The sequence below is a fragment of the Tachypleus tridentatus genome, chromosome 13 (genome assembly GCF_004210375.1).
Source record: "Tachypleus tridentatus isolate NWPU-2018 chromosome 13, ASM421037v1, whole genome shotgun sequence".
Taxonomy (NCBI): Eukaryota; Metazoa; Arthropoda; class Merostomata; order Xiphosura; family Limulidae; genus Tachypleus; species Tachypleus tridentatus.
The window spans coordinates 88,991,040-89,015,862 of NC_134837.1; the positions used below are offsets into that span (position 1 = coordinate 88,991,040).

General features: G+C 33.4%; 1 protein-coding gene across 1 annotated transcript; it reads left to right on the plus strand.

Moving 5' to 3' along the window:
• Positions 1 to 23,299, plus strand: LOC143236215 (glutamate receptor ionotropic, kainate glr-3-like). Its single transcript, XM_076474495.1, has 9 exons — positions 1 to 130; positions 1,806 to 1,933; positions 6,311 to 6,411; positions 7,583 to 7,670; positions 9,521 to 9,679; positions 10,818 to 10,962; positions 12,804 to 13,021; positions 21,184 to 21,482; positions 23,074 to 23,299. The coding sequence occupies exons 1-9, from the start codon at positions 43 to 45 to the stop codon at positions 23,297 to 23,299; spliced, it is 1,452 nt and encodes a 483-aa protein (XP_076330610.1). The 5' UTR covers positions 1 to 42.
• Positions 23,300 to 24,823: the final 1,524 nt, after the last annotated feature.

Sequence of the window (24,823 nt, forward strand, 5' to 3'; positions counted from 1 at the left end):
TCTTTAACACTTCTATCATTCAACGGTGCGTTTACTTACGGAATGAAGCGTTCTACTAAATACCTACTGTTTGGCTACATATTCATTTTGACATGTCTTCCGCCCACTGTACAAAACAGTCCTGGTGAAGGTAAGTAACTTATAGACCACAAAGTTGAGAAAATGTTTTTGTTTTGTTAATATAACACTACTATATTAATTACTACATTTTCATATAAAACATGTTACAGAATAGTTAAATGAAATATGAATGATCAGGTAAACTAATGTATATATATCCATGTGTAAGTTCAACTAACTGGTGGATTCTTCAAAGTCAAAAATCCATATTTATTTTCTTTTTTTTACATTAGGCATTACATTTTATTACCTATTATTTCTGTACGACTGTTCTGTACAAGTTATAAATGGACGTTGTTGTAAAAGCGTAGATAGAGTCACCGTAAGAAAACTTTTTTTGTTTGTTAAGCACAAGGCTAAATAATGGGATATTTATGCTCTGTCTACTGGAGTACCAAGTCCAATTTTTTAACGTTTTATGCTTTGAGAGTTACAGCTGAGCAACTGAAAAGGATCTTATGATGAGTCACTCACATTTTTTGTCACATTCGACTTGAAACACTATGATAATGACTGAAAATATTTATCAAATATATTTATCAACAGTTATAACTACTCCCACCAATACGTATCTACTTCTGAAAATTTTATAATTCGTATTAAATAGGCCCTGCATGGCCAGGTGGCTAAGGCACTCGACAAGTAATCCGATGTTTACATCACACCAAACATGCTCGTCCTTTCAGCTGTGGGGGCATTATAATGTGATTGTCAATCCCACTATTCGTTGGTAGAAGAGTAGCCCAAGAGTTGGCGGTGGGTGGTGATGACTAGCTGCCTTCCCTGTAGTCTTACACTGCTAAATTAGGGATGGCTAGCGCAGATAGCCCTCGAATAGCTTTGTGCGAAATTCAAAACAAACCAAACCAAGCGGTTTTCATAAATCATACTGGTAATAAGTTTATTTCGCTTTTCACCCTTATCGCCCTCTGTCATTAAATATTTGTTTAGTATTTTATTTGGATTTTTCAATCTTCAGCAAACTAGATGATATGCTACAACTAATTTTATAGATGAAATGAAATACTTTCCAAAAACATCATATATGTACTCTAATGTCTTCCTATCCTTCAGGTTACTCTCATATTAACTGCTAATGCTTGGTACTCATTCATAACACATAAGATAAATTAATGGTATGTTAATTTTAATTTATCTGAAAGCACAAATGAAAAAAAATGCAGTGATTAAAAACAAACGTTAATGATACGTTCAACCAACAAGTTATCCTATCAAAAGTTCTATATGATACCAGACAATGGTTTGCGGAATTTTTTTCTGAAGATTGACATTTCCTCTTCCTTTAAAAAATAGCTGTCGTTTATCTTTGCCGCTTTTGAATAATAACTTATGTGATTATTATGCTGTATGAAACAGACTTTAAACTTTCGGATCCAAGTTCTAATTCAAAAAGATTTTTGGACGAAATAAAATCTCTAACTAGTTATAAAACAGTAGATCTGACCTTTTTTCATTACTGTAATTTTTAAGACGTATCAAAGTAAAATTTCAAATATTTAGAGTAACACATCGTTTTTGGAGTGTAGCTACAGGTTATTACTTCTATTGTGATATTTAAGCCTCAGCAGTAATAGTTTAAAAGTAGAAAACTTGTATCCCTAACAGTCATTTAGTTAATCTCCCATTAAATTATGACAACGTTTGTTCGTTTATATCTGACTTAGATATGGATCCAAAACTTCAACGAACATTTCCAGTGCGGCTGTCATCTTGTGAATCCACGAGACCTCGTTCATTCTCTTGTATACCAAACAACAAACAACCGAACCATATAAGAGTAGCCGTTTTACAGGTATAACTAATTGTGTGAGCTATAACAGATTCATGTGTTTTACACGTTTGCTAACTGTGCAAATTTAGCAAATGTGTATATTTTAAGAAATGTTGTATTAGCTTTAATCTGTATATTCTTTCTTACCAACATTTTTTAATAAAAAAAGATTGAAGATTTGTCATTGTAATGCAATTATGCCGTTTTACATGGTAAAGTTTTATTTGTTACTTTATGGTAACTTTAATGCTACAGAAATATTAATAACAAAAGAAATATAATTTGACGATATACAGACAAGTTTTTGTTAAATCAGCAACGAAAACCCTTCATTATATTTTTAATTTTGAGTTAGGTCTTTTCGCAAATGTTCAACTATATAAACGGAAAAACACAAATCCCTGTCATAAACCTAATCTAAAGTTCTGAAAATCCACTTCTCTCTATGATACAGACAGTATAAGTATAGTTATTAATAAAGTAGCCGGTTGTAGCAAAGTGATTTGTATGAAGTGCTGCAGCTCGAAGGGTCCAATGTTTGAGACGCGATGTTACCGAAAACGCTTCCTAATTTTACCTGTTAGCGCGTTGTGAGAATAACAATCATTATTTTATTTGTTTAAAAATTAGAAAAAGCTCTTGTTGTTGAGTATGCTCTGGTTAAAAACTAAACAGTTAAAAATTAGGGGCATATCTGGAACCTGTGGGTCTCTGTATAAGTACATCAAATAACAGTAAAAACGTTCTCTTGGCTATATACTTTGTAGTTTTTTGTTTCTATAACAAGTGGGGTTTCATACTATCTTGGTTGGATTACTGTGTTGAAAATGACAGTTGTGTGCTATTGTATACTTAATAATATGACATCAGAACATGATGAAACACTATGGGAGGGAATACACTTTCGTATCGTTTAGACATGACAGCAATTTGTTAACCAGAATTGATCGTATAGCTACGGTGTGAAATATGATATTGGATTGTTGAAAGATGCTAGTATACTAACTATATATGTTACAGGGTACCGAGTGAGAACTATCGATTATCATATTATCTTATTCTAAAACTTCTCAGGATACTAAGAAAAAAATATAGGTTGTAGCGTGGTTTCAGTTTCAAATCCTTTAAAACTGCATTCTCTATAGTTCATGCTTTAATGAATTGTCTCTTAAATTCAAATTGACTTTAACGTTATTATCAAAATGTATTTTGTGAATCAGAACTGAAGACGTGAAACTCTGCTAACATTTGTTCAGCTCATAAACATATTTTAATGATATATAAATATATCTTTAAAATTTTCGGGAGACTATGTGGATTTAATTTAACACATACCCTTTAGTCTACTTTCAAGAGAAAAGAGTTATGTTTTATGTAGAATGCAGCCTGTTAATCGAATTATATGTGAGAGTTAACATAGTGAGACCGTGATTCCTAGGGTTCATAATTCTTGTCCTATTTTCGCAAAAATAGGATCCGTGCTTTGAGATCATAAGTGCACTAAAGGTACAAAGGTTAAACTCATTATTTGATCGCACAAAACTGACAAAAGAGTTAATAGTGGATGCAGTTGACTAAATGTCTTCCCTTTATTCTACTTGTACAAAATGAGGGATTACTATACATAGATAACTTCTGTGTATCTTTGAGCAAAAGCTCCAAATAAACAAAAGAACCAATATATCTAAAGGGTACGTTACGTTAGCTGTGTTCAATGGTGGAGATAATTTTAAAATATAATAAACAGAGCTTCGAAATATTTGCTCAGATCATAGAAATTAACTGTTCTACTAGATGGTATAGAAACGGTTACGATTAGTTAGGCTTAAGATTTTTTTTTATTATTTATGGAAAAGACGTTTATATTTGGTGTGTCTTGGTTCGTTTACTCCTGTTGGCACAACTAGTTCATAGTGTCTTTAATGGAAAAAAATAACAAACATCTCGTAAAACTGTATTCACCAAAACTTTTTAGTGGGTAGCAATGGCTTCTCGCTAGCTTTCAGCATTTTATCCAAGGGATGCAATTAATTTATCAAATTTGATTTTGTGTGAATGCGCGAATAAATTGTGTCATTATAGGGTGCCCGAAAAGTCTGAAATAATATTGATTTGTGTCATTTTTTTATTTGAGATACGTAAATGATTATAGAACTGTCAAACCAGGAACAAAATGAGTTAATCCTGCTGTTAATCTAAACTTGTTTCTAATGACAAGAACAGCATGTGGAATACATTCTGTAAACTTCGTTGAAGTGCCTGAGGTTCCAGACTTTTCGGACACCCTATATTTTATACTGTCTTCATGATATCTTACTGGTAATAAGTGAGAAGCATCAAGTTTGAAAAAAAGCAGTTAGTTACTTGACACATGCGCTTCTTCTTTAAATAAATAATATTTGCCGACAGAGTTGACGGTTCACGCTCCAACCACTTAGCGACAAGTGTCTATTAAAGTGTATTCTATTGTTTACGTATAACTACTTTTAACTATTTTTCTAATGGATAATAAAATTCTTGTACATACTTATTTATTACTTTTGAAATATTCATTAAGCCCTCAAAGAGAACTTATCTCTTCTTTCAGTATCTAAGCAAACAGAGGTCACATAAGCTTTGCAGTCTGTGTGACTTTCAATATAAATATTTGTAATATTTTATATTTAGCGATGAAATCTTGAATTGTTTTGTGTTATTGAAAACTTTTTCGTTTTAATTATAAAGCGATTTTTTGTAAAATTGGTATTAAGTAGTTGCCAAAAATGTCTGTAAATAAGTTTTTATTAACACTTACAGTGCTCATCACCATTTTATTATTATTTCATTATTTTAAAATAAAGCATTGAATTCTGTCTTTAAACCCAAAACGTTATTATTAATGAGATTTTATACACTTTTTAAATGTTTATTTTTGGTTTTACTCCAGTAATATATTACATTAGTTATATAGTGCTGGACATAGTCCCATATTTGGCGTGCCTGGACTGTGAATTCAAGGATTCGTGGTTAGTGTCCCTTCGCCACAAATCCTTACTGCGCAATTTAGAGCTGTTGGAATGCTATAAGTAAGAGGGAAGGACAGTGAAATGAAAATCCATTATTCCGTTAATCAACAGTAGCCAAGTATAGTTTACGAATTGTGTTTCCTCTAGCCAATTAGTTTAAATCAAGGACGACTATGCAGAGTTACTCCTTTTATGACTTTGCGAGTAAGTTATACGAAAAAGACAAAAAAGTTATATATCTGTCTCGATTATTGAAAGAAATAAGCACCCAATAAATGATTCCAAGCAGTTAGTGATTCATAACATACACTTTTTTTCACATTGAGAAAAATATTTCTATTCAACGTATGTAAGCTATAGAATGGGCTATCTCTACCCTGCCCACCACGTGTATCGAAACGTAGGTTTCTAGTGTTGTAAGCCCGCAGACATACCGCTGTACCACTAAGGGGATGGGCTCTATTCAACCTAAAAAATCCAATATACTAGTTCATAATGAATATAGCACCAAATACACAATTTCTATTGTGTGTGTGTATGTATATACGTAGGATAATATTTAAAGTCGCACGTTTGGTCTTTATTACCTCCGGTTCACCATCTTTTCTGGAGTATCTTTAAAAAAAATGATAACATTACATTTTAATATGGTGATGTGATAATACACAAGGTGAAGGCTAAGTTTACTTTAAAATATTATTAATGTAACTTTTTACTTAGAATCTGGAAAAGGTGCTTACATTACCAGATTTAAAAATAACATTTTAACTCCAGCAGAATAAATTACCTTATAACAAACATAATAAAAAACAAGAATAACGATAACCTTCATTGATTAACTTTCAGTTTTTTTAATGCGCAGTTATGAGATTTATCGATATAGCTCGCTTATTTCTACAAGCCTTTAATCAGACTTGACAAATAAATCTAAGCCATCAAACTCAATCACTCAGCGTTGTTGGATTTTGCATTAAACTTTTGCTGCCTTAATTCTCTATAAAGGCTTCACTCAAGCCAATGTACATCCATAAAATGCAACCTGTTAGCAATTATTCAAGTATATATTCATCACTATTATAAGTACTGATGTACCCATAAAGTGCATCATATTAATGATTCAAGTATGTTTGCATCATAATTAGAAGTAAGAATGTAATAAAAGTATAGACATAAGCATAAAAACAGACATTTATCGTTTCAATATACTTAATAAATATATAACGTTTTCAAACTGCTGTGGGCTATTTAGACTATACTTTTTACATAATTCAGAACAAAATTAAATGTACATAATGACAAACTTTCATTTTACGATGTATGTTTCAAATTGAATGTTTTAGTTGTTTTAAATTTTACATCATTAACAAGTTTTATTACTACATTTCATAATTAGTGGCTCCCTTACATTCATGTGACAAACAACGGGTCCTGTGTGCTCATCCGCGGACCAATGGCTGAGCTGTTACACGTCTTATCACAAAAGTTACATTTCACGTAAGTATGTTTAATAGAAATTTATTTCCTAATTTTAGTATAAATATACAGTACAATTGTCTTTTGATCCTCATGTAACGTGCTAAGTAACGATAAGTTAAACGAGTTTTCGTAATCTATCAAGTAAACATTTCATTGGGTGTTTTAATTAACTTAAAGCCAGCTCTTAGCATTCGTATCTTTATCAATATTTTCTGAAACTAATTTAAATTTACTGCCTCTACAACATCCAAAGGCAACTCATTCTAACTATCGACCACCATATTAGAAAAATAAAATTGTCTTAGTTGAAGATGACTCCTACCGTGCCAAAACTTACACTTATGTCCCTTAGTCCTAATATTATCACTGTTATATATGTAAAAAGTGATGCATCAATACTATCAATTCCCTTTACAGTCTTAAACACCTCAATCAGATCCCCTCTAATTCTTCTTTTTATTTCACCCTCTCCTCATATGAAAACCCCTCCATCCCAGACATCATTCTAGTAAACCTTCTCTGACACTTTTTCCAATAATTCGATGTTTTCCTCAGGTAAGGAGCCCAAGACTGAACACAATATTCCCAATGTGGCCTTACAAGCGACCCGTACAATGAAATTATAACCTCTTTAGACTTGTACTTAATATTTCTGTAGATGCAACCTAAATTCCTATCTGCCCTACCATAGCAACAGCACATTGCTTGGATGACTTTAGAGACTGATCGCCTGTTACACCACGATCCCTTTCTTTAATGACAGTTCAGGTTATTTTCATCCTAATTATATTTACAATTCAAATTATGATAACTCACATGCATTATCTTGCATTTATTATTATTAAACCCATCTGTTATTTATGTGCCCAACTCAATAAATGATTTATATTATTTTGTAAAGTAAGTAGTAATCATGTTTCAAAGCTTTAGAATGCTCGTTTTAGAAAATCATTAATATTAATTTTTATAAATCTAATAACTAAGTTCTGGCGTAACTTATGTTGCCCTAAATTTTCGTATTTTCTAGACTCAGTGATATGCGTGTCAGTGTATCAATGTATTTAACTATCGCAATATCTTTATAATATCTAATACCAGGTAATACAGACTGTGTGCAAAATGACTTTTCATTTTTGTTATATACTGTGTTACTAAAATGAAGCTTACCGAAACACTTACATTGTCACAGGTATACATGTTTAATGCCAGACGACCGGCAATGGGGAACAAAGAAAAACGGAAATTGGACTGGTATGATTGGAATGGTTAGCCGTAATGTAAGTAGAATAGAAATATGAGAATAGCAATCAGAAGACTTGCGTACTCTCGTCGCGCCACAGTTTGTTTATATATATTGTATATTTGATTTCAGTGTGCGCCTGAAATTCGGTCCTAATCTGACCACGTCTCACACAGTTATTATAAAACAACTGAGAAAATGCCCTATATCTCCATTATAAACATGTTTCAAAATGATCCATAATCCAGATCTGAACCAGATTTGAGGAGAACAATTCTACAAGGACACCCTACCAGCTCTAAGAATTTCATATAATTTGGTTTATCACTTTTCGAGATACGCGCGCGGACATCCATACATGCATACGAACTCGAATGTAATACCCAGCACCTCCCCCCCCCTTATGTAAGAAGCATAGGATTAAAGAAAGAATAGGTTTTCTAATACAATAGGTTTTCAAATAATCCTTTTGAATTTTATATGTTATGTGAAGCGACAAAAGATTAAAACAAAGTTTGTTTTAAATTTCACGCAAAGCTGCTTGAAGGATATCTGCGTTAGCCGTCCTTAAGTTAGAAATGATACGCTAGGAGACAGCTAGTCAACACCATGCATCTCTAACCCTTGGGCTGCTCTATAACAACGAAATAGTGAGATTGACATCATATTATGCTGCCTTTATATTTGAAAAGGCGAGCATAATCAGAGGAGAAATTCTTGTCTGTCATTTCAGGCCAAGATATAAAATAATTATTGATTACCATTAATTTTGGACACAAATATAGTTTCTATCCAAGTCATCATGACTAAATTTATACAACCTTCTAAGAATCATAGATAACACACACACACACTTATAAAGTTGTTAAAATACGATAACATTGCAACAGACATAAAATTTAATTGAATCTTTATTAATATAAATATTTCCATTTCATTTATTATGTGCTCACTGGTTTTAATTGCGACGATCAAGCAAGACTGGACGAGGTCAAGTTACTTAAATTAATTTTAGCTGAAAGTGAAACTTAACTCTAGAATACATTAATAACTCCATTATTGAATTGATTAGAACGTTTAGTTTTCATTTATTTGGAAATTCTAACTAAATACTTACGTAACAACTAAAGTGATTTAATGTTGTAAAATTTTAATAAGTAATTAATTTAAAATATTCGATATAATTTCAAAAGAAAACCGTAATGCCTTCAAAGATAACACGAAGTTAAGTCTTTTATTCATAATTTATACTAACAAATACAATTAGTTTATCACTAACCAATCACATTTGTAAGGTATATCCAGTCATCTAACAATACGTATTCTTCTATATTAATTTTGGATTTATCTTTTATATATAAATATTTTACCACATACTATTTTTCTCATTATTAAGACGAAACAGTTAATTTATATATCACAAGTTGTGTTTTATTATTTTAGTTGATACGATTTTCTTTTTCATTTCTTTAAATTAATACTAAACCAATAGATGTAGTTATGTTTTCAGAACATTAACTGACTAACTTAAGCTTAACTGTAATAGCATAGAGTTAGTTCGTTCTTCATTGTAAAACAGTTCATATGTTATAAACTACCCCTAATATTTTGCTTTTGTGATTTTCTTACTGTGTTTTGTTTATAAAAGTCTAATCAGAAAATTTAAAAGAAATCGTTAATATATAGTTAGCATTTATTGTCAAATGATTAATGGAGATGCATACACTTTGGTTCAAGTATTACGGTTATTGCAACATAATTTTACTCAGTAACTAAAAAATCAAGTAGTTTAAGCTCTAACTATAATATTGAAGTCAAATGCGAGCTCTAAAATAAGAAATAGAAAATTTACATTAATTTCACCAGAATCTTCATGTACATTTACAGGAAGCAGATTTGATAATGACACCAGTATCAATAACTATCGAAAGATTAGACATTCTCAAATATACAAGCCCGATAATGATTGACTCCTTATCTCTTCTTGTTCGTAATCCAAGCATCAAACTAACAGCGTTTAGTTTGTTCTCAGCATATCAATGGAAGGTATTTTTTTACTTTTCGTAATATATTAACCATTATCTATACTTCTAAACCAAGATGTAGCAAGCATACCATAACTCTCTGTCGCTATTTATAGAAGTTAAAGCAAAAATTGAAATCTTTTTATCACGAATTGCTTGATTTTATACTTCCTCGGGTGTACATCAAAATTAAATCTTTTTTTTTAATTTAACTAAGAACCATTTCCCCATTAGTTTTAATTGCCTGATGATGAAAACATAATTCACTCTCGATATTTTTTAAGTAACACACCCCCTTTCGTTGAACTTAAACGAAGTGCCTTGATAGTGAATTGAATGTTAATAATTTTTAGCTTTGGCCTTATATTATTTTGTTTTTCAAATAAACATAAATCATTACATGACTGTAAAAATCACTAAACATTATAGGTATTCTATTGACTTCCTATTCATTTTATTGTATTCGCAAATAACGAATGTAATTGTTATGTGGTCTGAATGGAATATTTCCAAGTCTCTAAAATTGACGTAATGAAACAATAATCCCTTATTCTTCCACTTGTATCTAAATGGCAAAATTAAAAATAAAATCACACTTTTTTAAAAGCCTAACAATAAACTGACAGAATTTTTTAAGTGAAAACTATAATTACATCTATTTACCTCCAAATGTGATAGAAACGTGTAATAAATAATATTTTATTTTTGTCTCAAAATTAAAAATTCTTTCGCTGGTGAGACATTTCTAGTAGTTATGTAAAAATTATGATCATGAGCAAAGCAACAAGTTGTATTGTATATTTCGAATTCATGTTATGTGTCTTATTTATTAACAAAAATTTAACTTCAAGCTTAACACCACACCAAGTATTATGTGACTTATGATTCATAATACCTTTTTAATTACATAATTTTTCATTATGAAGTTACACAAGAACTATGTTTCCATACCTATTTTCTCAACAAAGAATTTAAAAATAAAACACTTTTATTTCGATCATCAAATACTTTTTCATAGAAATAAATTCAGTTAGCAAAACAAGCTATACTTCAGTCATTAATTAATTCAATACACGTCCATTTGATTAGATCAAATGGTATCTGTAATCTTAATGTTATCCCTGACTTATACAACAATTCTTATGCCTTTCTTCACTTAGGTGTGGATAACGCTTATTTCAGCTATATTGGTCATCTCTTCAATAAGCAACAGAATGTTTCATTTTGTTCAAGAACAACAGGAAGGTGGAATAAAGAGTTTTATGGGACATCTTTGGGTTTATTCTACTTCTGTATTGTTTCAAGGTGATGATAAAACATTTATATAGTAATAAATATCCGAACATTTTACTACATTTGGTTGTTGTTATTCTTTGTTCAAAACAGTTCTCATATTCTTTTGCATATAAAGTTTAATAAAACTATTTGGATTGTAAGCTATAAGTTTGATATATATGTGTATATATATATATATATCTTATTACTAATAAATTTTCTTTATTCAGTTTTAAAATGCAACCATTAATACTTTGATGTTCTTTTTTTAGTGATGTTAAATTAAATATAAAGAGCTTAACTTAGAAGTTGAACATATACTCTTCAAAACAAGAAACGCAAAAGGGATATTTTTGTTATTTTAAAGAGAAATATATGTAATAACGTTACAAGCTCAGAGTATTTGATGTTACACGTGTTAAGGCACTGATTGTCAGACCAAAATGACAATAAAAATTGTGCACTTTGAAAACGGAGGAAAACATCGGATTTTTCGCCAAAACGCATTCGTGTCCAATAAATTTGTTTTAGAGATCTGCATGTTCTGCAAGTGCAACTTGTGCAAAATCCCTATAAAAGTGACGGGTTCTCGGTTTCCATAGTTCAGTGTTAAGCCACCGACACGCCAAGACTGACTGAAGCACAACACAACAACGCCATTGGTAGCTTAGAAGCAGGCGAATCTCGATCAGATGTTGCCAGAGCTGTAAATATCCACCCAAGCACCATCACAAGGCTATGGAATCGTCACCAACAACATGGATCAACTCGTGACCGTCCACGATCTGGCAGACCTCGTGTGACCACGCCCGCACAAGATCGCAACATCCGGTTACGTCACCTTCGGGATAGGACCACCACTGCGACATCTACTGCCTCAACCATACCAGGGCTGCGTAGGATTTCCGATCAGACCGTACGCAACCGTCAACGAGATGCAGGAATCCAACCTCGACGTCCAGTCAGAGGCGTCATCCTCACCCAGTAACATCGTCAAACACGGCTGCAATGGACTCGGGCACATCGGGTATGGCCTCATCGACGATGGAGGCATGTTTGGTTCAGCGATGAATTACGTTTTATGCTTCGTAGGCAGGATGAAAGGACCCGTGTTTACCGTCGCCGAGGTGAACGTTTTGCAGCAAACTGTGTGCAGGATGTTGACAGATTTGGTGGTTTGCAGCGTCATGATGTGGGCTGTTATCGCCTACAATGCCAGAACAGACTTTTTGCACATTCGAGGGAATCTTACGGCTCAACGATACGTCGACGAGATTCTTAGGCCCCATGTGCAACCCATCATGGTGAACGTCAACGACGTTTTTCAACATGACAACGCCCGTCCTCACACAGCCCAACTCGCCACTGTCTTCTTGAGACACCACAACATCAACGTTCGTCCCTGGCCCTCCAGATCACCAGATTTAAACCCCATCGAACATCTTTGGGACGAGTTGGACCGACGTCTGCGACGGGGACAACCTAACCGCAGAAACTGCCTCAGCTTGCAGCAACTTTGCAAGCTGAGTGGACAGCCATTCCACAGGATGTGATTCGTCATCTCATCGCTTCCACGGGCAGGAGATGCCAAGCAGTTATTGATGCTCACGGGGGGCATACTCGTTATTGACGTTGAGTGACGTTAAACTTCACCTAGTGAGCGTGGACTTCGCCTTTGCAGACTTTGGATGTTCAGCAGTGAATGTGCAAAGTTTCACACATGTTATACAGAACTACCCGGAATAAACTTGTTAACAATTTGTCTCAAATTTTGCCTTTTGCGTTTCTTTTTTTGAAGAGTATAAATAATTAAATTGCAGTTTTTGTGTTTTTCTTCATTGTAATAATATTCTTTCCAATTCTCTATAAAGGTATGACCCACCTCCCTCAGAGGATATCTCTCCGTCTTCTGGTCGGTTCGTGGTGGTTAGGATGTTTTGTCTTAATGGCTAGCTTTAGTGGGCACATGATGTCAATGTTTGCGATAAAGCAACCTTCTGGTATTATTGACAGTATAGAAGATCTCTTAGACTATCCAGAAGTCGTACCAATGATTGAGCGAGGCGCCTCGTTTGAGAAAGGCATAATGGTAAAGTATTCAAAATTATTACCTTAACAAAACTTGTTTACAGCATTCAGTAGCGCAATTTCACCCATATCCAATTCAGCTTTTTCGTTTGTAATGTAAACGTTATTGTAATTGGAAACGTTTGGTAAATCCACATATACCAAGATACGTTACTCTCTTATCTTATCTTTAAAGAAATGAAATAAAATTGAACTTATTACATTACGTTTTATGATAAATGAAGTACATTTTTAACACACTTTCTTAAGAAATGTTATTTTAAGTATTTCATTAAAAGAATGGTACAAATGAATGTCAGAAATTACCCTTTAATATGGCCCGGCATGACCAGGTGGATAAGGCACTCGACTCACAATCCGATGGTCGAATGTTCTAATCCCCCTCGCATCAAACATGCTCGCCCTTTCAGCTGTGAGGGCGTTCTTATGTGACGGTCAATCACACTATTCTTTGGTAAAAGAGTAGTCCAAGAGTTGGCGGCGAGTGGTGATGACTGGCTGCTTTCCCTCTAGTCTTACACTGCTAAATTAGGGACGGCTAGCGCAGATAGCCTTCGTGTAGCGTTGCGCGAAATTCAAAAACTTCTAATATCGCTACAAACTTGGTCACATAAATTATGTACTATACATTGATAGAATATTATATTGAGTGTTTATGAACTCAGACAAATGTTTCTAAAATACATGATTAGTGAATACTGTTAAGGAGTATGTTTAGTCTGCATTTTTCTTAAGCTGCATTATCTATGAGCATCGCTACACTTTTAAAATGGTTATAAAGTATATGTCCACTTTATAGATTATTATAAAATTTATGTGATAGAAACCTAACATAATAGAGGATTGACCCCATTAATTCATTAAATTTATCACTAAGAACCATATTGCATAAGGATTAGTACTTTCACTTGTTTACAAGTTGTAATAAATGTATAAAATTTCTAGATAGAGCATAAAATTTGCCTACAATACCGGCAAAATTTCTGATGTTGTCATCTGTTACACTATGTAACAAAAATTTTACTTTTTTTGTCCTAGCCAGAAAATGTTATTTCCCAATTACTTATGCTTAAAATAAATGGAAATCGCCTATTTTTCTCTTCAAACTTTGCTTTTGTGACCTGGATAATGAAAGTTTCAAATTTATCCATTTTTCATAACATTTCAGATGGATTCTGTGCTGAGTAGCTAATAGAGAATTTTCTCAAACTTATAAGAATTTTCAAGAACTTTTTAGAATGTTGTAGAACTTGCAAGAATTTTCTAGAATGTTGCTGAACTTACGAGAATACTCAAGAACCTTTTAGAGGTTTCCAGAATTTTCCATAGTAACATATACAGAGGCTCACCATTCACCACTTCAGTTTAGTTCTAGCTGCCTAAGTGAACACATACACCTATCTGATTTTATCAGAGATGGCATCAAGAAGCTGCAAGCGTTCTGCAGATGCATTTTGCTTTGTATATGGCCAGTTTATCACAACGAACCGAGTTCTCTGTGGGGAGGAACAAAGTCAAGTGTGAGCCACTAGTGGACCCCCAGAAGATGTCATTCCCACCATTGCACATAAAATTGGGTCTTATGAAACAACTTGTCACAGCTCTTGATAAGGAGTCTGCAGCCTTCAAGTGCCTTCGAGACTTCTTCCTTAAGCAGTTTGAAGCAAAGGTCAAAGCTGGTGTTTTCGTTTGACCATAAATAGAGAAGATCCTGGAGTGCACAGAATTCACCAAGAAGCTTAGCAGGAAGGAGAAAAGCTTGGGCAGCTTTGTCACAGTGGTTCGGGGCTTCTTAGCAATCACAAGGCAGAATATTATGTGGAACTGTATGAGACTCTAGTGAAGAACTACGGCAAAATGGACTGCAGGATGTCCCTGAAAGTCCATATCCTTGACACTCATCTTGATAAATTCAAGGATAACGTGGAAACATACTCAGAGAAGCAAGGCGAACCCTTCCACTAAGATATACTGGACTTTGAACGCCGCTACCAAGAAATGTATAACGAAAACATGATGGAAGACTATATTTGGGGGCTGATACGTGAAAGTGATTTACGTTACAGTCGCAAATCTCGAAAACTACTCGCTTTTAAATATTTTTGTTAATGTTTGTATAACTTTAGTGTAAATACATGTAAATCTTGAATCATATGTTGTTTTATTCAGATCTCATGTAAATGAAAATGTGCCAATTTTCCCATTTTTACATAGAAAATAGGCTAATTTGTAAATTTCATTATCCAGGTCACAAAAGCAAAGTTTGACGGGAATAATGGTCATTTTCTGTACTTTTACAACATAAGCAATTAAGAAATAGCACATACTATTCAGGAACAGAATTTGTGTTACATAATATAATCACTGTTCATACTGTTCAATATTCTTCAAATACTTTCACAGCTATTTTGATTACGGTTTTAACACTCTTACTGTCCTTTGGTACATCTCTTCCGGCATGGCCAAGCGTGTTAAGGCGTGCGACTCGTAATCTGAGGGTCGCAGGTTTGCATCCCCGTCGCGCCAAACATGCTCGCCCTTTCAGCCGTGGGGGCGTTATAATGTTACGGTCAAATCCACTATTCGTTGGTAAAAGAGTAGCCCAATAGTTGGCGGTAGGTGGTGATGACTAGTTGCCGTCCCTCTAGTCTTACACTGCTAAATTAGGGACGGCTAGCACAGATAGCCCTCGAGTAGCTTTGTGCTAATTTAAAAAAAAACAAAAAACAAATACATCTCTTCATCTATGAATAATTGAAATCTTACGTCATCGGTTATGTTCACAGCCATTTTATGTTCGTAAGCAAATTGTTTATAGTTAGGCCTGAATGACTTAGCATGTTTTCACTGTGCTGTAGGAATATTGTTGTCTCCAAAGTTCTACTGCGACGTCATGCATCTATGGCATTTGTTTTAATCGAGCAACATTGATGGGATTTGTTGCCCGACTTTTCAAGTTAACATTTAAAATATTTCATACCACGTGATGCGTTTTGAGCCAATCACAGTAAAACAATCACGTTAAAACTAGGATAAATGTACTTAATTTGGTTCGTTGTTTATTACAAGAAGAATGACACGAAAATCCGTTTACAGTAAAGATTATTACGATAAAGAGAAAAAGTAAATTAAAATATAAGTGAACTGACAGTTTCAACATCACGTTTTAATCAATCTCTGAGATGCTAACCTATTAGTTGTCTTTTATATTATAGACTACTAACTGATATCATCAGTTGTATGATGTTCAATTAAAGTTATGCTAAATATTTTAGAATTTGTCAAGCGTATATTTTATATCAATATAAACAAAGCCTAAAAACAGACACTTTCAAATGAAATGATAAAATGTAATTTTAACAGAATGTTTTCGTGTCTACGTTATTAACTTTATATCTGATGAAAATGCTGTGTGGTTCACGCTCACCATATTTTTCCATTCAACACACAGCGACGTATATCATGTAACTCAAAATAAAAAGATGATTAAATAACTATTATGTATGACGTATATTGTGTTATTTATCTTTGTGTCAATTCTGTGAGGAAGAGACATATCATTCAGCAGTTGGTGTCTGGTGTTCAGAAAGGTTTCTGATATTGGAACATTGGTTAATAGGTTTGTGATGTTAAAACTGACAAGAATTTTGTGGGGTCTGATGTATAGTTTTGTTTAAGTTGTTCTCTGAAATATTTCGAGTTATAAACCTAATGTTCAGTATTCCCTTGTAGTTGAGATAAATTAGGTACTAAGAAACTACTAGTTCATAGCAACGTGAGTTTATAACATGATTATGAGTCTTAAAAACATATCAGACTTGTGTACTGCAAGGAGTCTGTAAAACTGACGGGGGGGCAGTTTTCATTGGTCCTTACATCTTTGGCTAGATTCTCGTTTTTAACGTTTATATTCTCGAGTTTGTTTAGTGCTCTATTGTTTAGTCTCTCAGTCCTTTCTATAGGATCAATGTGAGGTTTTGTCTAAAACTGTTTGATCTTGATGTCATTGTTGTTGATGTCTAGGATGTAGGATAACTATACTGTTTTCATTTTCTGTCGGTAGAAATTTAGTTGTTGTCCCATTATCTGTTCTCATAGTCATGAAAGCTTACCAGCTTTTTAGAACATCTCAATTCTATAGCCAAAATATTTGAGTTCACAATGAAGATAGAGGAACGAACAAAACAGCCTACCATTTCTTGACACACTCCTCAGAAGAAGAGGAGGAAGAAGAAAAGTCACCACAACTGTATATAAAAAACCCACCACCCGTACTGAAAGATACCTACACTTCCAGTCGTATCACCCAACCTTAGTAAAGTGTAATATAATCCAATGCCGTATCAAGAAAGGATACATTTGTGATGAGACATCCCTCAAAATAGGATGCCAAAAGATGATATAGAATTTGAAACAGAATAGCTACATCTCTTTGTTAATCAAGAATACCATTAAAAAGACCACAACAAAAAGAAAAGATAAAAAGAGGCCAAACCCCAACAAGGAGAAAAACATACAAACTCAATCACTACCATTTTTCATCTGTGACAAAATAAACTTCCTCAAAGACTTTAGTCCCACACAACTATGCCCTACGAGACTACACTATCAGTATACTTCTACCTGTTTGACTCAAGCTACCATGATTATAGCGAAAAATGATGATTACAATAATTCCTTACCAAGCCTGCAATGTCCTGATTGCAACTATCTCTTGAGAAACAAATCTACTATTTCTCACCATCGTCTTCTCAATCACTCACTTTTGCAACAAAAATTCTCTAGCATGAAATGTGTATACCCCTGTCACCCTGAAGAACTCTTTGTCCCACAAGGGTCGTTTGTTTTGAGAAATACTGACGTCTAGATCATCCACATTCGCGGGTCTTTCTTACTGCTTAAGGCATCTCTGAGTTAATTAAAATCGCCCATTTGAAAGCTGTCAATATCCATACACGTTTCAAGTGTGGGGTGAAGAGGCGTCTCATGATCTCTGGTTTTATAACAACCTAAACTCCTGCCACATTTGTTGTTGTTTTTTAAAGTTTATGTGTGTGTTATTTTTGGATTTACAGCTTAAACTTTGAGCCAGCAAGACTGGCTCACATCATGATCTCCTTAAAGATCGGTAGAATACCTATGATAACCATAGTATTCTTGTCGGTTACAAGCTTTGTGGCATAAATTGACCCTACCAAATGTAGAATCCCAATACCAAGTGGAATTTTTCAACAACCTTTATCCAGTAATACCCTAAACTACCTATGCATTCTATGAAACTTCAGTCCACATGTTTTTTACAGCACTACCCGCAACAACTGTAACTTATTCAATGTGTTCTTATGAGGAATCAATCCCTCTGCAAACCATAAAGACACTAAAACATCAGTCGAACAGAAATTAAGTGTACAACTTCATGCAGACAACCAAATTAAGAATCACCAGGAAAACATTTCATTTTATCAAAATAATAACAACATCTCAACATGTTCTTTATTACATTTATGCATGTATACTAAACATCCACGATTATAACGAGCAGTTCTAATACAGCCACCCTGTTAACCCAAATGAAGCCATTCAAGAGCAGAAAACCCACCCAGACCCCGCTGCTTCCCCTGCCCAAGAACGACGACACGCAGCCATTAAGTCCTGTACAATGACTACCTCTGTTCTCGCACGAGTTCCCGTCTCACAACATTTTATTCAACTCGACAAATTCCCTACAGATAGATAGACACTACCGTCGATTCTTTGCTGTCGCAGAACAAAAAAAAACCAATGAACCCCACGTCCGGCTATCATTTTTCCTCTGCTCTTTAACCAATGAAGATTCACCCCACAACATTCCATTATTATACTAATTATTTCACTTTGATTGCTTTCTCTCCAAAAAGATTTTCCTGCTCCGATAGTTCTCCACTATGCGATCACTCCTTTTTTCTCTCCTCAAACACTATGCCAGTGTATCATTCAGGTTAAACAGGCACTGGTCAGGTAAATTATTTAGTATCTGATCAGTGAAAGTAGGTTTTCTCGTAGTACTTCCATTTCCCTTAACACTTAAAGTATTCATGAATACAGAATCTTTACATTCCAGCCCTGAGAAGGGACCGTACCTAATGGTTATTATCATATTTAACAGCTAATCTTTGTTTCAATTGTCATATTGCCTCCAAAATTTTAATTTTGTTTCTTATTTTTTAGCTTTACTATCACAACGTTTGCTAATGTTTATGTATAGATCGTGAGTATCTTGATACTGAATATTTTCGTCACAGCCCACCGAAACTTCGTGTCTCCTTACTTTTTCTGGTTTACTGTTTTCGCCTCGCAACATTCTCTGCTTTCCCGGATGTCTTGAGGTCTTTATTAATCACAGCAAAGTTAGTCAATCAGCAAAACACAGATGGTTGACACCCCCTATAAAATATAATCTAGTAATTTAACTCTAGGCAGCTAACTCAGATATTTTCACAACATCGTTAAAAGATTAAACCTAAATTCCGCGAAAAGAGACTACAACTTCTGAGCGCTCCTGGTTATCTTTTAACTCCCTTCGGGGCTTGTAAAAATTTTCGGATCAAAATTACTACCAAGAATTGGATGAAGATGAACATACAAGAAGATTAATTTTAACAAATTTCTGATCACGTTTAGTTCATCAAACTTAAATATCTGCCTGGATTAGATTGAACACCCACTAACTTGAAGAAGAAATACTTTCGAAAAGTTGCTCTCTGCACTCGTGTTTTATTTTCTAGAAGAAGCAAGTGTCTTCCATTTCAATGTATTTATCATGAGTATAATACATGATAAATTTTAAACAATCTATCTGGTTAATTTATTTTGTACTTTCATGCTTGAATTTAATGTTTTCTCAAAAAAATATATATTATGAAACTTTTTCACTTTCTTTGAAATTATTTGTATTATCTATACAAATAAAAAGTTACTTTTATAAATGTCTTGATGTTCACAAAATATCACACAACGTCAAACTGAGCACCGCTGAACAATCCCAGAATTTTCGTTGACAGATGCTGACCTCTCATGTAGAGACTGTCTGCTTGACAGAAAATAGAAGAGAGTTCTTTTATTGGTATTACAAGTGTTCTTCTGATTATGTGAAATTATACTGATTCCCACATCTTTTGTTTTACCTAGTTATAACAAACGATAATTTGTTTTCTTACAGTCTCATTCCCTTTCAAGATCGATAAAGACGCCTCTTTCACATTATTAGATCAAAGATGTTCGACTACCAATCACGTTTTACTGCAATTGTTAAAGAAGCTTCTTCTACAAGCTTGTTAGCTTCCTCGCTTGGCCTTACCGTTGCATGGCCTAGTGATGGGCTTATCATGAAGTTGCTTTACTCTCTGCCATCCGTATTGGTACTAACCACTCTGACTTTACGAAGTACTGCTTGTAAGTCTGTTACAAATATTACGTTGATGGCACTGCCTATTGGCTTCAAAAATTCAGATGGTAGTTTAATTTATGGTACTTCTTGGAAATTTGAATGTTACACCTAACCTTATACAAAATGTTATTGCTCCGTGAAACAATGAATGCCTAACCAAACACATTAAACATAAATTAGGTTGTGTAGCTCAGATATCATGGCAGTTTGATGAGTTCTGTATCGACACGTTGCTACATATATATATATATATTATTTCTTAGCTCATTACATGCTCCTTTGAGATTCTTAAAGAGTTATCCAGAACATAAGCTGAATTCTCGAAAGAAACCTCCGTGATTACATTTCTGTTTGGTTAATTTCTTTTCAGAATATTAAAAAAAAAACATCATAAACCATATAATTTTCTGAAATAACTCCTCGTAAAAATGGATCGAAGTTTCCTTTACACAGATCACTTATATTTAGAATGGTATTAATATTTAACACATATTACAAGTATAGTTGATATAAAGTTATTGTTACTGGTTTGTCTTTTGGTTTTTTATTTAGTAATCATTTTACATCTCTATAAATTAGAACAGTTATTTACCTGACTATTGTTACTGGTTAATTTTTGTATTTATTTAGTAATAATTTTACATCTCCATAAATTAAAACAATGATTTACCTGACTATTATTACCGGTATTTTTTGTCTTTTTTATTTAGTAATCACTTTACATCTCTATAAATTAGAACAGTGATATACCGTCATATGAGAAATTATGGAAGTCTGTCCAAGAGGGAAGAAAAGCACATCCTGTAACCACAGACATAACCAAATTGTCCGATGAGGAACAATTAAACATGGTAGAAGCTGGAACACGTGCTGTAGTGGGTCAGGATGCCACTATAAGGGCATTGCTGTCAAACAGATATAGCAGCAAAGGAAAATGTGATTTTCATGTGGGAAAGAAGCAGTTTTTCACCAAAATATCATCACTTTCTATGAGCAAGGCTCTTCCACCTTGCTTTCATAAAACGATGGAGAAAATGTGAGTTAAATAAACTGTAATAAGTAAAAGTTTGTAATAGTACGGTGTTTATATTGTTACTATTTTGCTAATTACTCTTGTTGAATATTCTCATGGATAACCCCCTGGCATTATCGATAAATGATAGATGAGAAGGTATCTGTTAATGCTACTAACTGAGCAAATTCTTATTAAACTTAATTCACAGTTACTTTGAAATAAAATATTTGTATGTAAATGACTGTTATTTTCTTTACCTTGAGTTTCTACCTACCGTTACCATGCTTTTATCTCAAGCATTAGGATCGAGCAGATACAATACTCTGCATTATAGCAAAAACTTTAATTATAATAAAAAAAACTTGCTACTGCCTATCAAAACAGTGATGTAGTGCATTTACTGATGGAAACATAAGTTAAAATTTGGTATCAGTGGTTAATAAATATATTATTAACTATTCTGTTGTTTTTGTTTCTTTTTTCAGGGCTGTGTACAATGTGATATGTATAAAATCACACTGATCTGATACATTTTTTGGAATGTAGCATATTTTTCATTACGACATTTTCTGAAAAATGTAAAGAACAGGTAGTACCAAAAGGATATATAGATATTTATCCGAGTCACAAATTTCAATGTTTATATGACAGCACACTTTTTGACAGAAGTATTTGCATTACGTTATATTAAACTATTTTAGGATCTCACTAAATTGCCACAGTCCATGTCAACACGTTCGATCATACTTTATCGAACGGTTTTTTGATCTCCACAATACCCTTGCAGCATTGTTTCTATAAGAAACAAAATTAAAATGTCCGTCATAAGACGATCATGTCTAAAACACAAACCTGCTTTCCGTAGGATTTACAGAATCTATCTAGTATAAAATTAAAATGTTCCCCAATACCCGTTTCAGTAGTCCGATCACATAGAAATCCATAGACTCTGCATCTGGCAACTTGACCAGCATCTTCCTGTGAAATCTTTAGCTGTTTGAAGTACGTGACGGTTGAATGAATAATTGGTGAAACAGCTTTCATATAAATTTATCGTACTATTGACTGGGTTAACTTCTTTTACCACTGACTTTTGTATTCGTGAATTCTCCCTTGTTACAAGACACCTCAGTTTGATGGTCTCTTTATGGATCATCCTTTTACTCGAAATTGGTTCACATTCCTTTGTTTTCCAATGTCATTAAGCACAAAAGGTATTCCTGTCCTGGAATTTCTAAATCCACATTCTGAGCTCATCTTTATGACCTGAGTGTATGCATATTTTGCGTAGTAAAAAACTGTGCATATTTTTCCCAATAATTTACTATTTTTGTGGCACCATACTACCTACCAAGAGACAAAGAATGTCATATAAGTGATGTTTAGTAACTTAAATATCAAATAAGGCAAATATAAATGTGTATGATTAATTATGTTCCTGTGTCGTATTTGGTTCAGGTAAAAATCCGTAGGTTAAAAAAATTGTGAAAAATTGTCCTTTAGTAAAAGATAAATGAAAACATAATGCATTTCGATTCATAATACATCAGTGTCGTTTTTTACTTTATAAATCCCTGTGATTGTATTTTTTATTTGTAACTTTTTATTTTAGGGTAGTGAGTGCTGTGGAGCAAAATCTAATTTTTGACTGGATCAACAAAATAACCGGAAACTATACCACGTGTGTCTCCCGACCTTCTCAAGATATTACCCCATTAATTTTATCCGACTTTCAAGGAGTGTTATACAGTTGGGGATGTGGAATAATTCTCTCATCACTAACGTTCATGATGGAAAAGTTTTCTAGCTTGTGTGGAAAACTATATCTTCAGCGTTAACACATCCTTGTAATATTCTTCAGTAGAAATTATATTTTAATGGATATTTACTTGAAAACACTAATTAGTATAACGTTATTCATAGATGAATGTTCGCTAATATTTCTAAAATGCTATTATAACAAAAATGAACACAGAGTAATCTAACTATGATTATTTTAAACCACACTTTCTGTTGCTTCGTATCAAAAAAAAAAAAAATCTTAGGTGTGAAAACAAGAGGGAATTCTCAATAGCCGCAGCACTCGAAATTATTTTGGACATTATTTGAGAAAATTAATCAATGAGACTTTTTTCTCCCTTTTTATCGGCTATACTTTTGTTCACCAGCAATACCAAGCTCGTATGCCCAATTAAGTTTTAATACTCGTTAAAATCCCCACCAGGCAGGATTAGAATAACTTAATATATAAGACCTTGGACGTGATCAAATACATCAACTGAAAGAGTTTGACCCCTTGAGTCCAAAACTGTAATTAGATCTCAAATCGATCAAGAGATGACGAAGCCATGATCAACACATTTTTACTTGATAAAAAAAAAAATTCAGAGTCGTTCTATAAGCCGCTCAGCCAAAGCTAAAGAAGGTGCGGCCAAGAAAAATAAAAGATTGAACGTGCAACTTAAAGGTATGATATCAAAATTCATGACCAAATTGATTGCTATACTTAAAACATTGATAAGAATTTTACATCAAATATTTATTCGTTATCTAGTCAGACCGCATATTTTCTTAAACTTAGAATATGATAATGGGTAAAAATAAATATATGATTGGATTACCACCGTCCGAGTTACAGAAAGTGGAAAACTGCTGAACTATCACTTTGTTAATAACACGATGTGTCCCGACGGTTGTTTTGACCACAGACACCCTACAACGTATCTTGAATAACGTAATGAATACTTTAAGACACATTTTATGTCATCCTTCCATCTCACTTCTATCAATTAAACGAAAACATATGAGAATAAAACTAGTATAGCGGTAATTCTTCGGATTTACACAACTAAAATCAGGGATTTGAATCCCCTCGGTGGACATAGCAGATAGCTTGATTTGGCTTTGCTATTAGAAAAAACACACACTCTCGACACTATTATTTTATGAGGTAAATATATAAGTATCACAAAGTTAACAAAATTATTTGATAGATGTTCTGATACAGAAGAAAAATGAATAAAATTGTGTTCCTTGAGCTTTCTGTTTGTTTGTGGTTTATACTGGTTTGTTGATGTGATGTGAAAAAGTTTACGATTCTTGTCTTTAACAAAAAAATTATTATTTTAAAAGCTTTGAAAGTGGATCAAAAGAACGTTTTAAAATTGAAATTATTGTTACTTACCTCTAATATACATATGTGTGTGAGATTATTAGGGTTAATCTAAGTATGATCTTCACAATTGTGTGTAAAACTTTTCGTTGGAAAATGTTTTGATACTAGCTGGGACAGCAATTTTCTTTGCATAACTTAGTTTTCTTTGTTATTGTTGTTCTGAGTACTCTTTCTACATTTTTTTTAA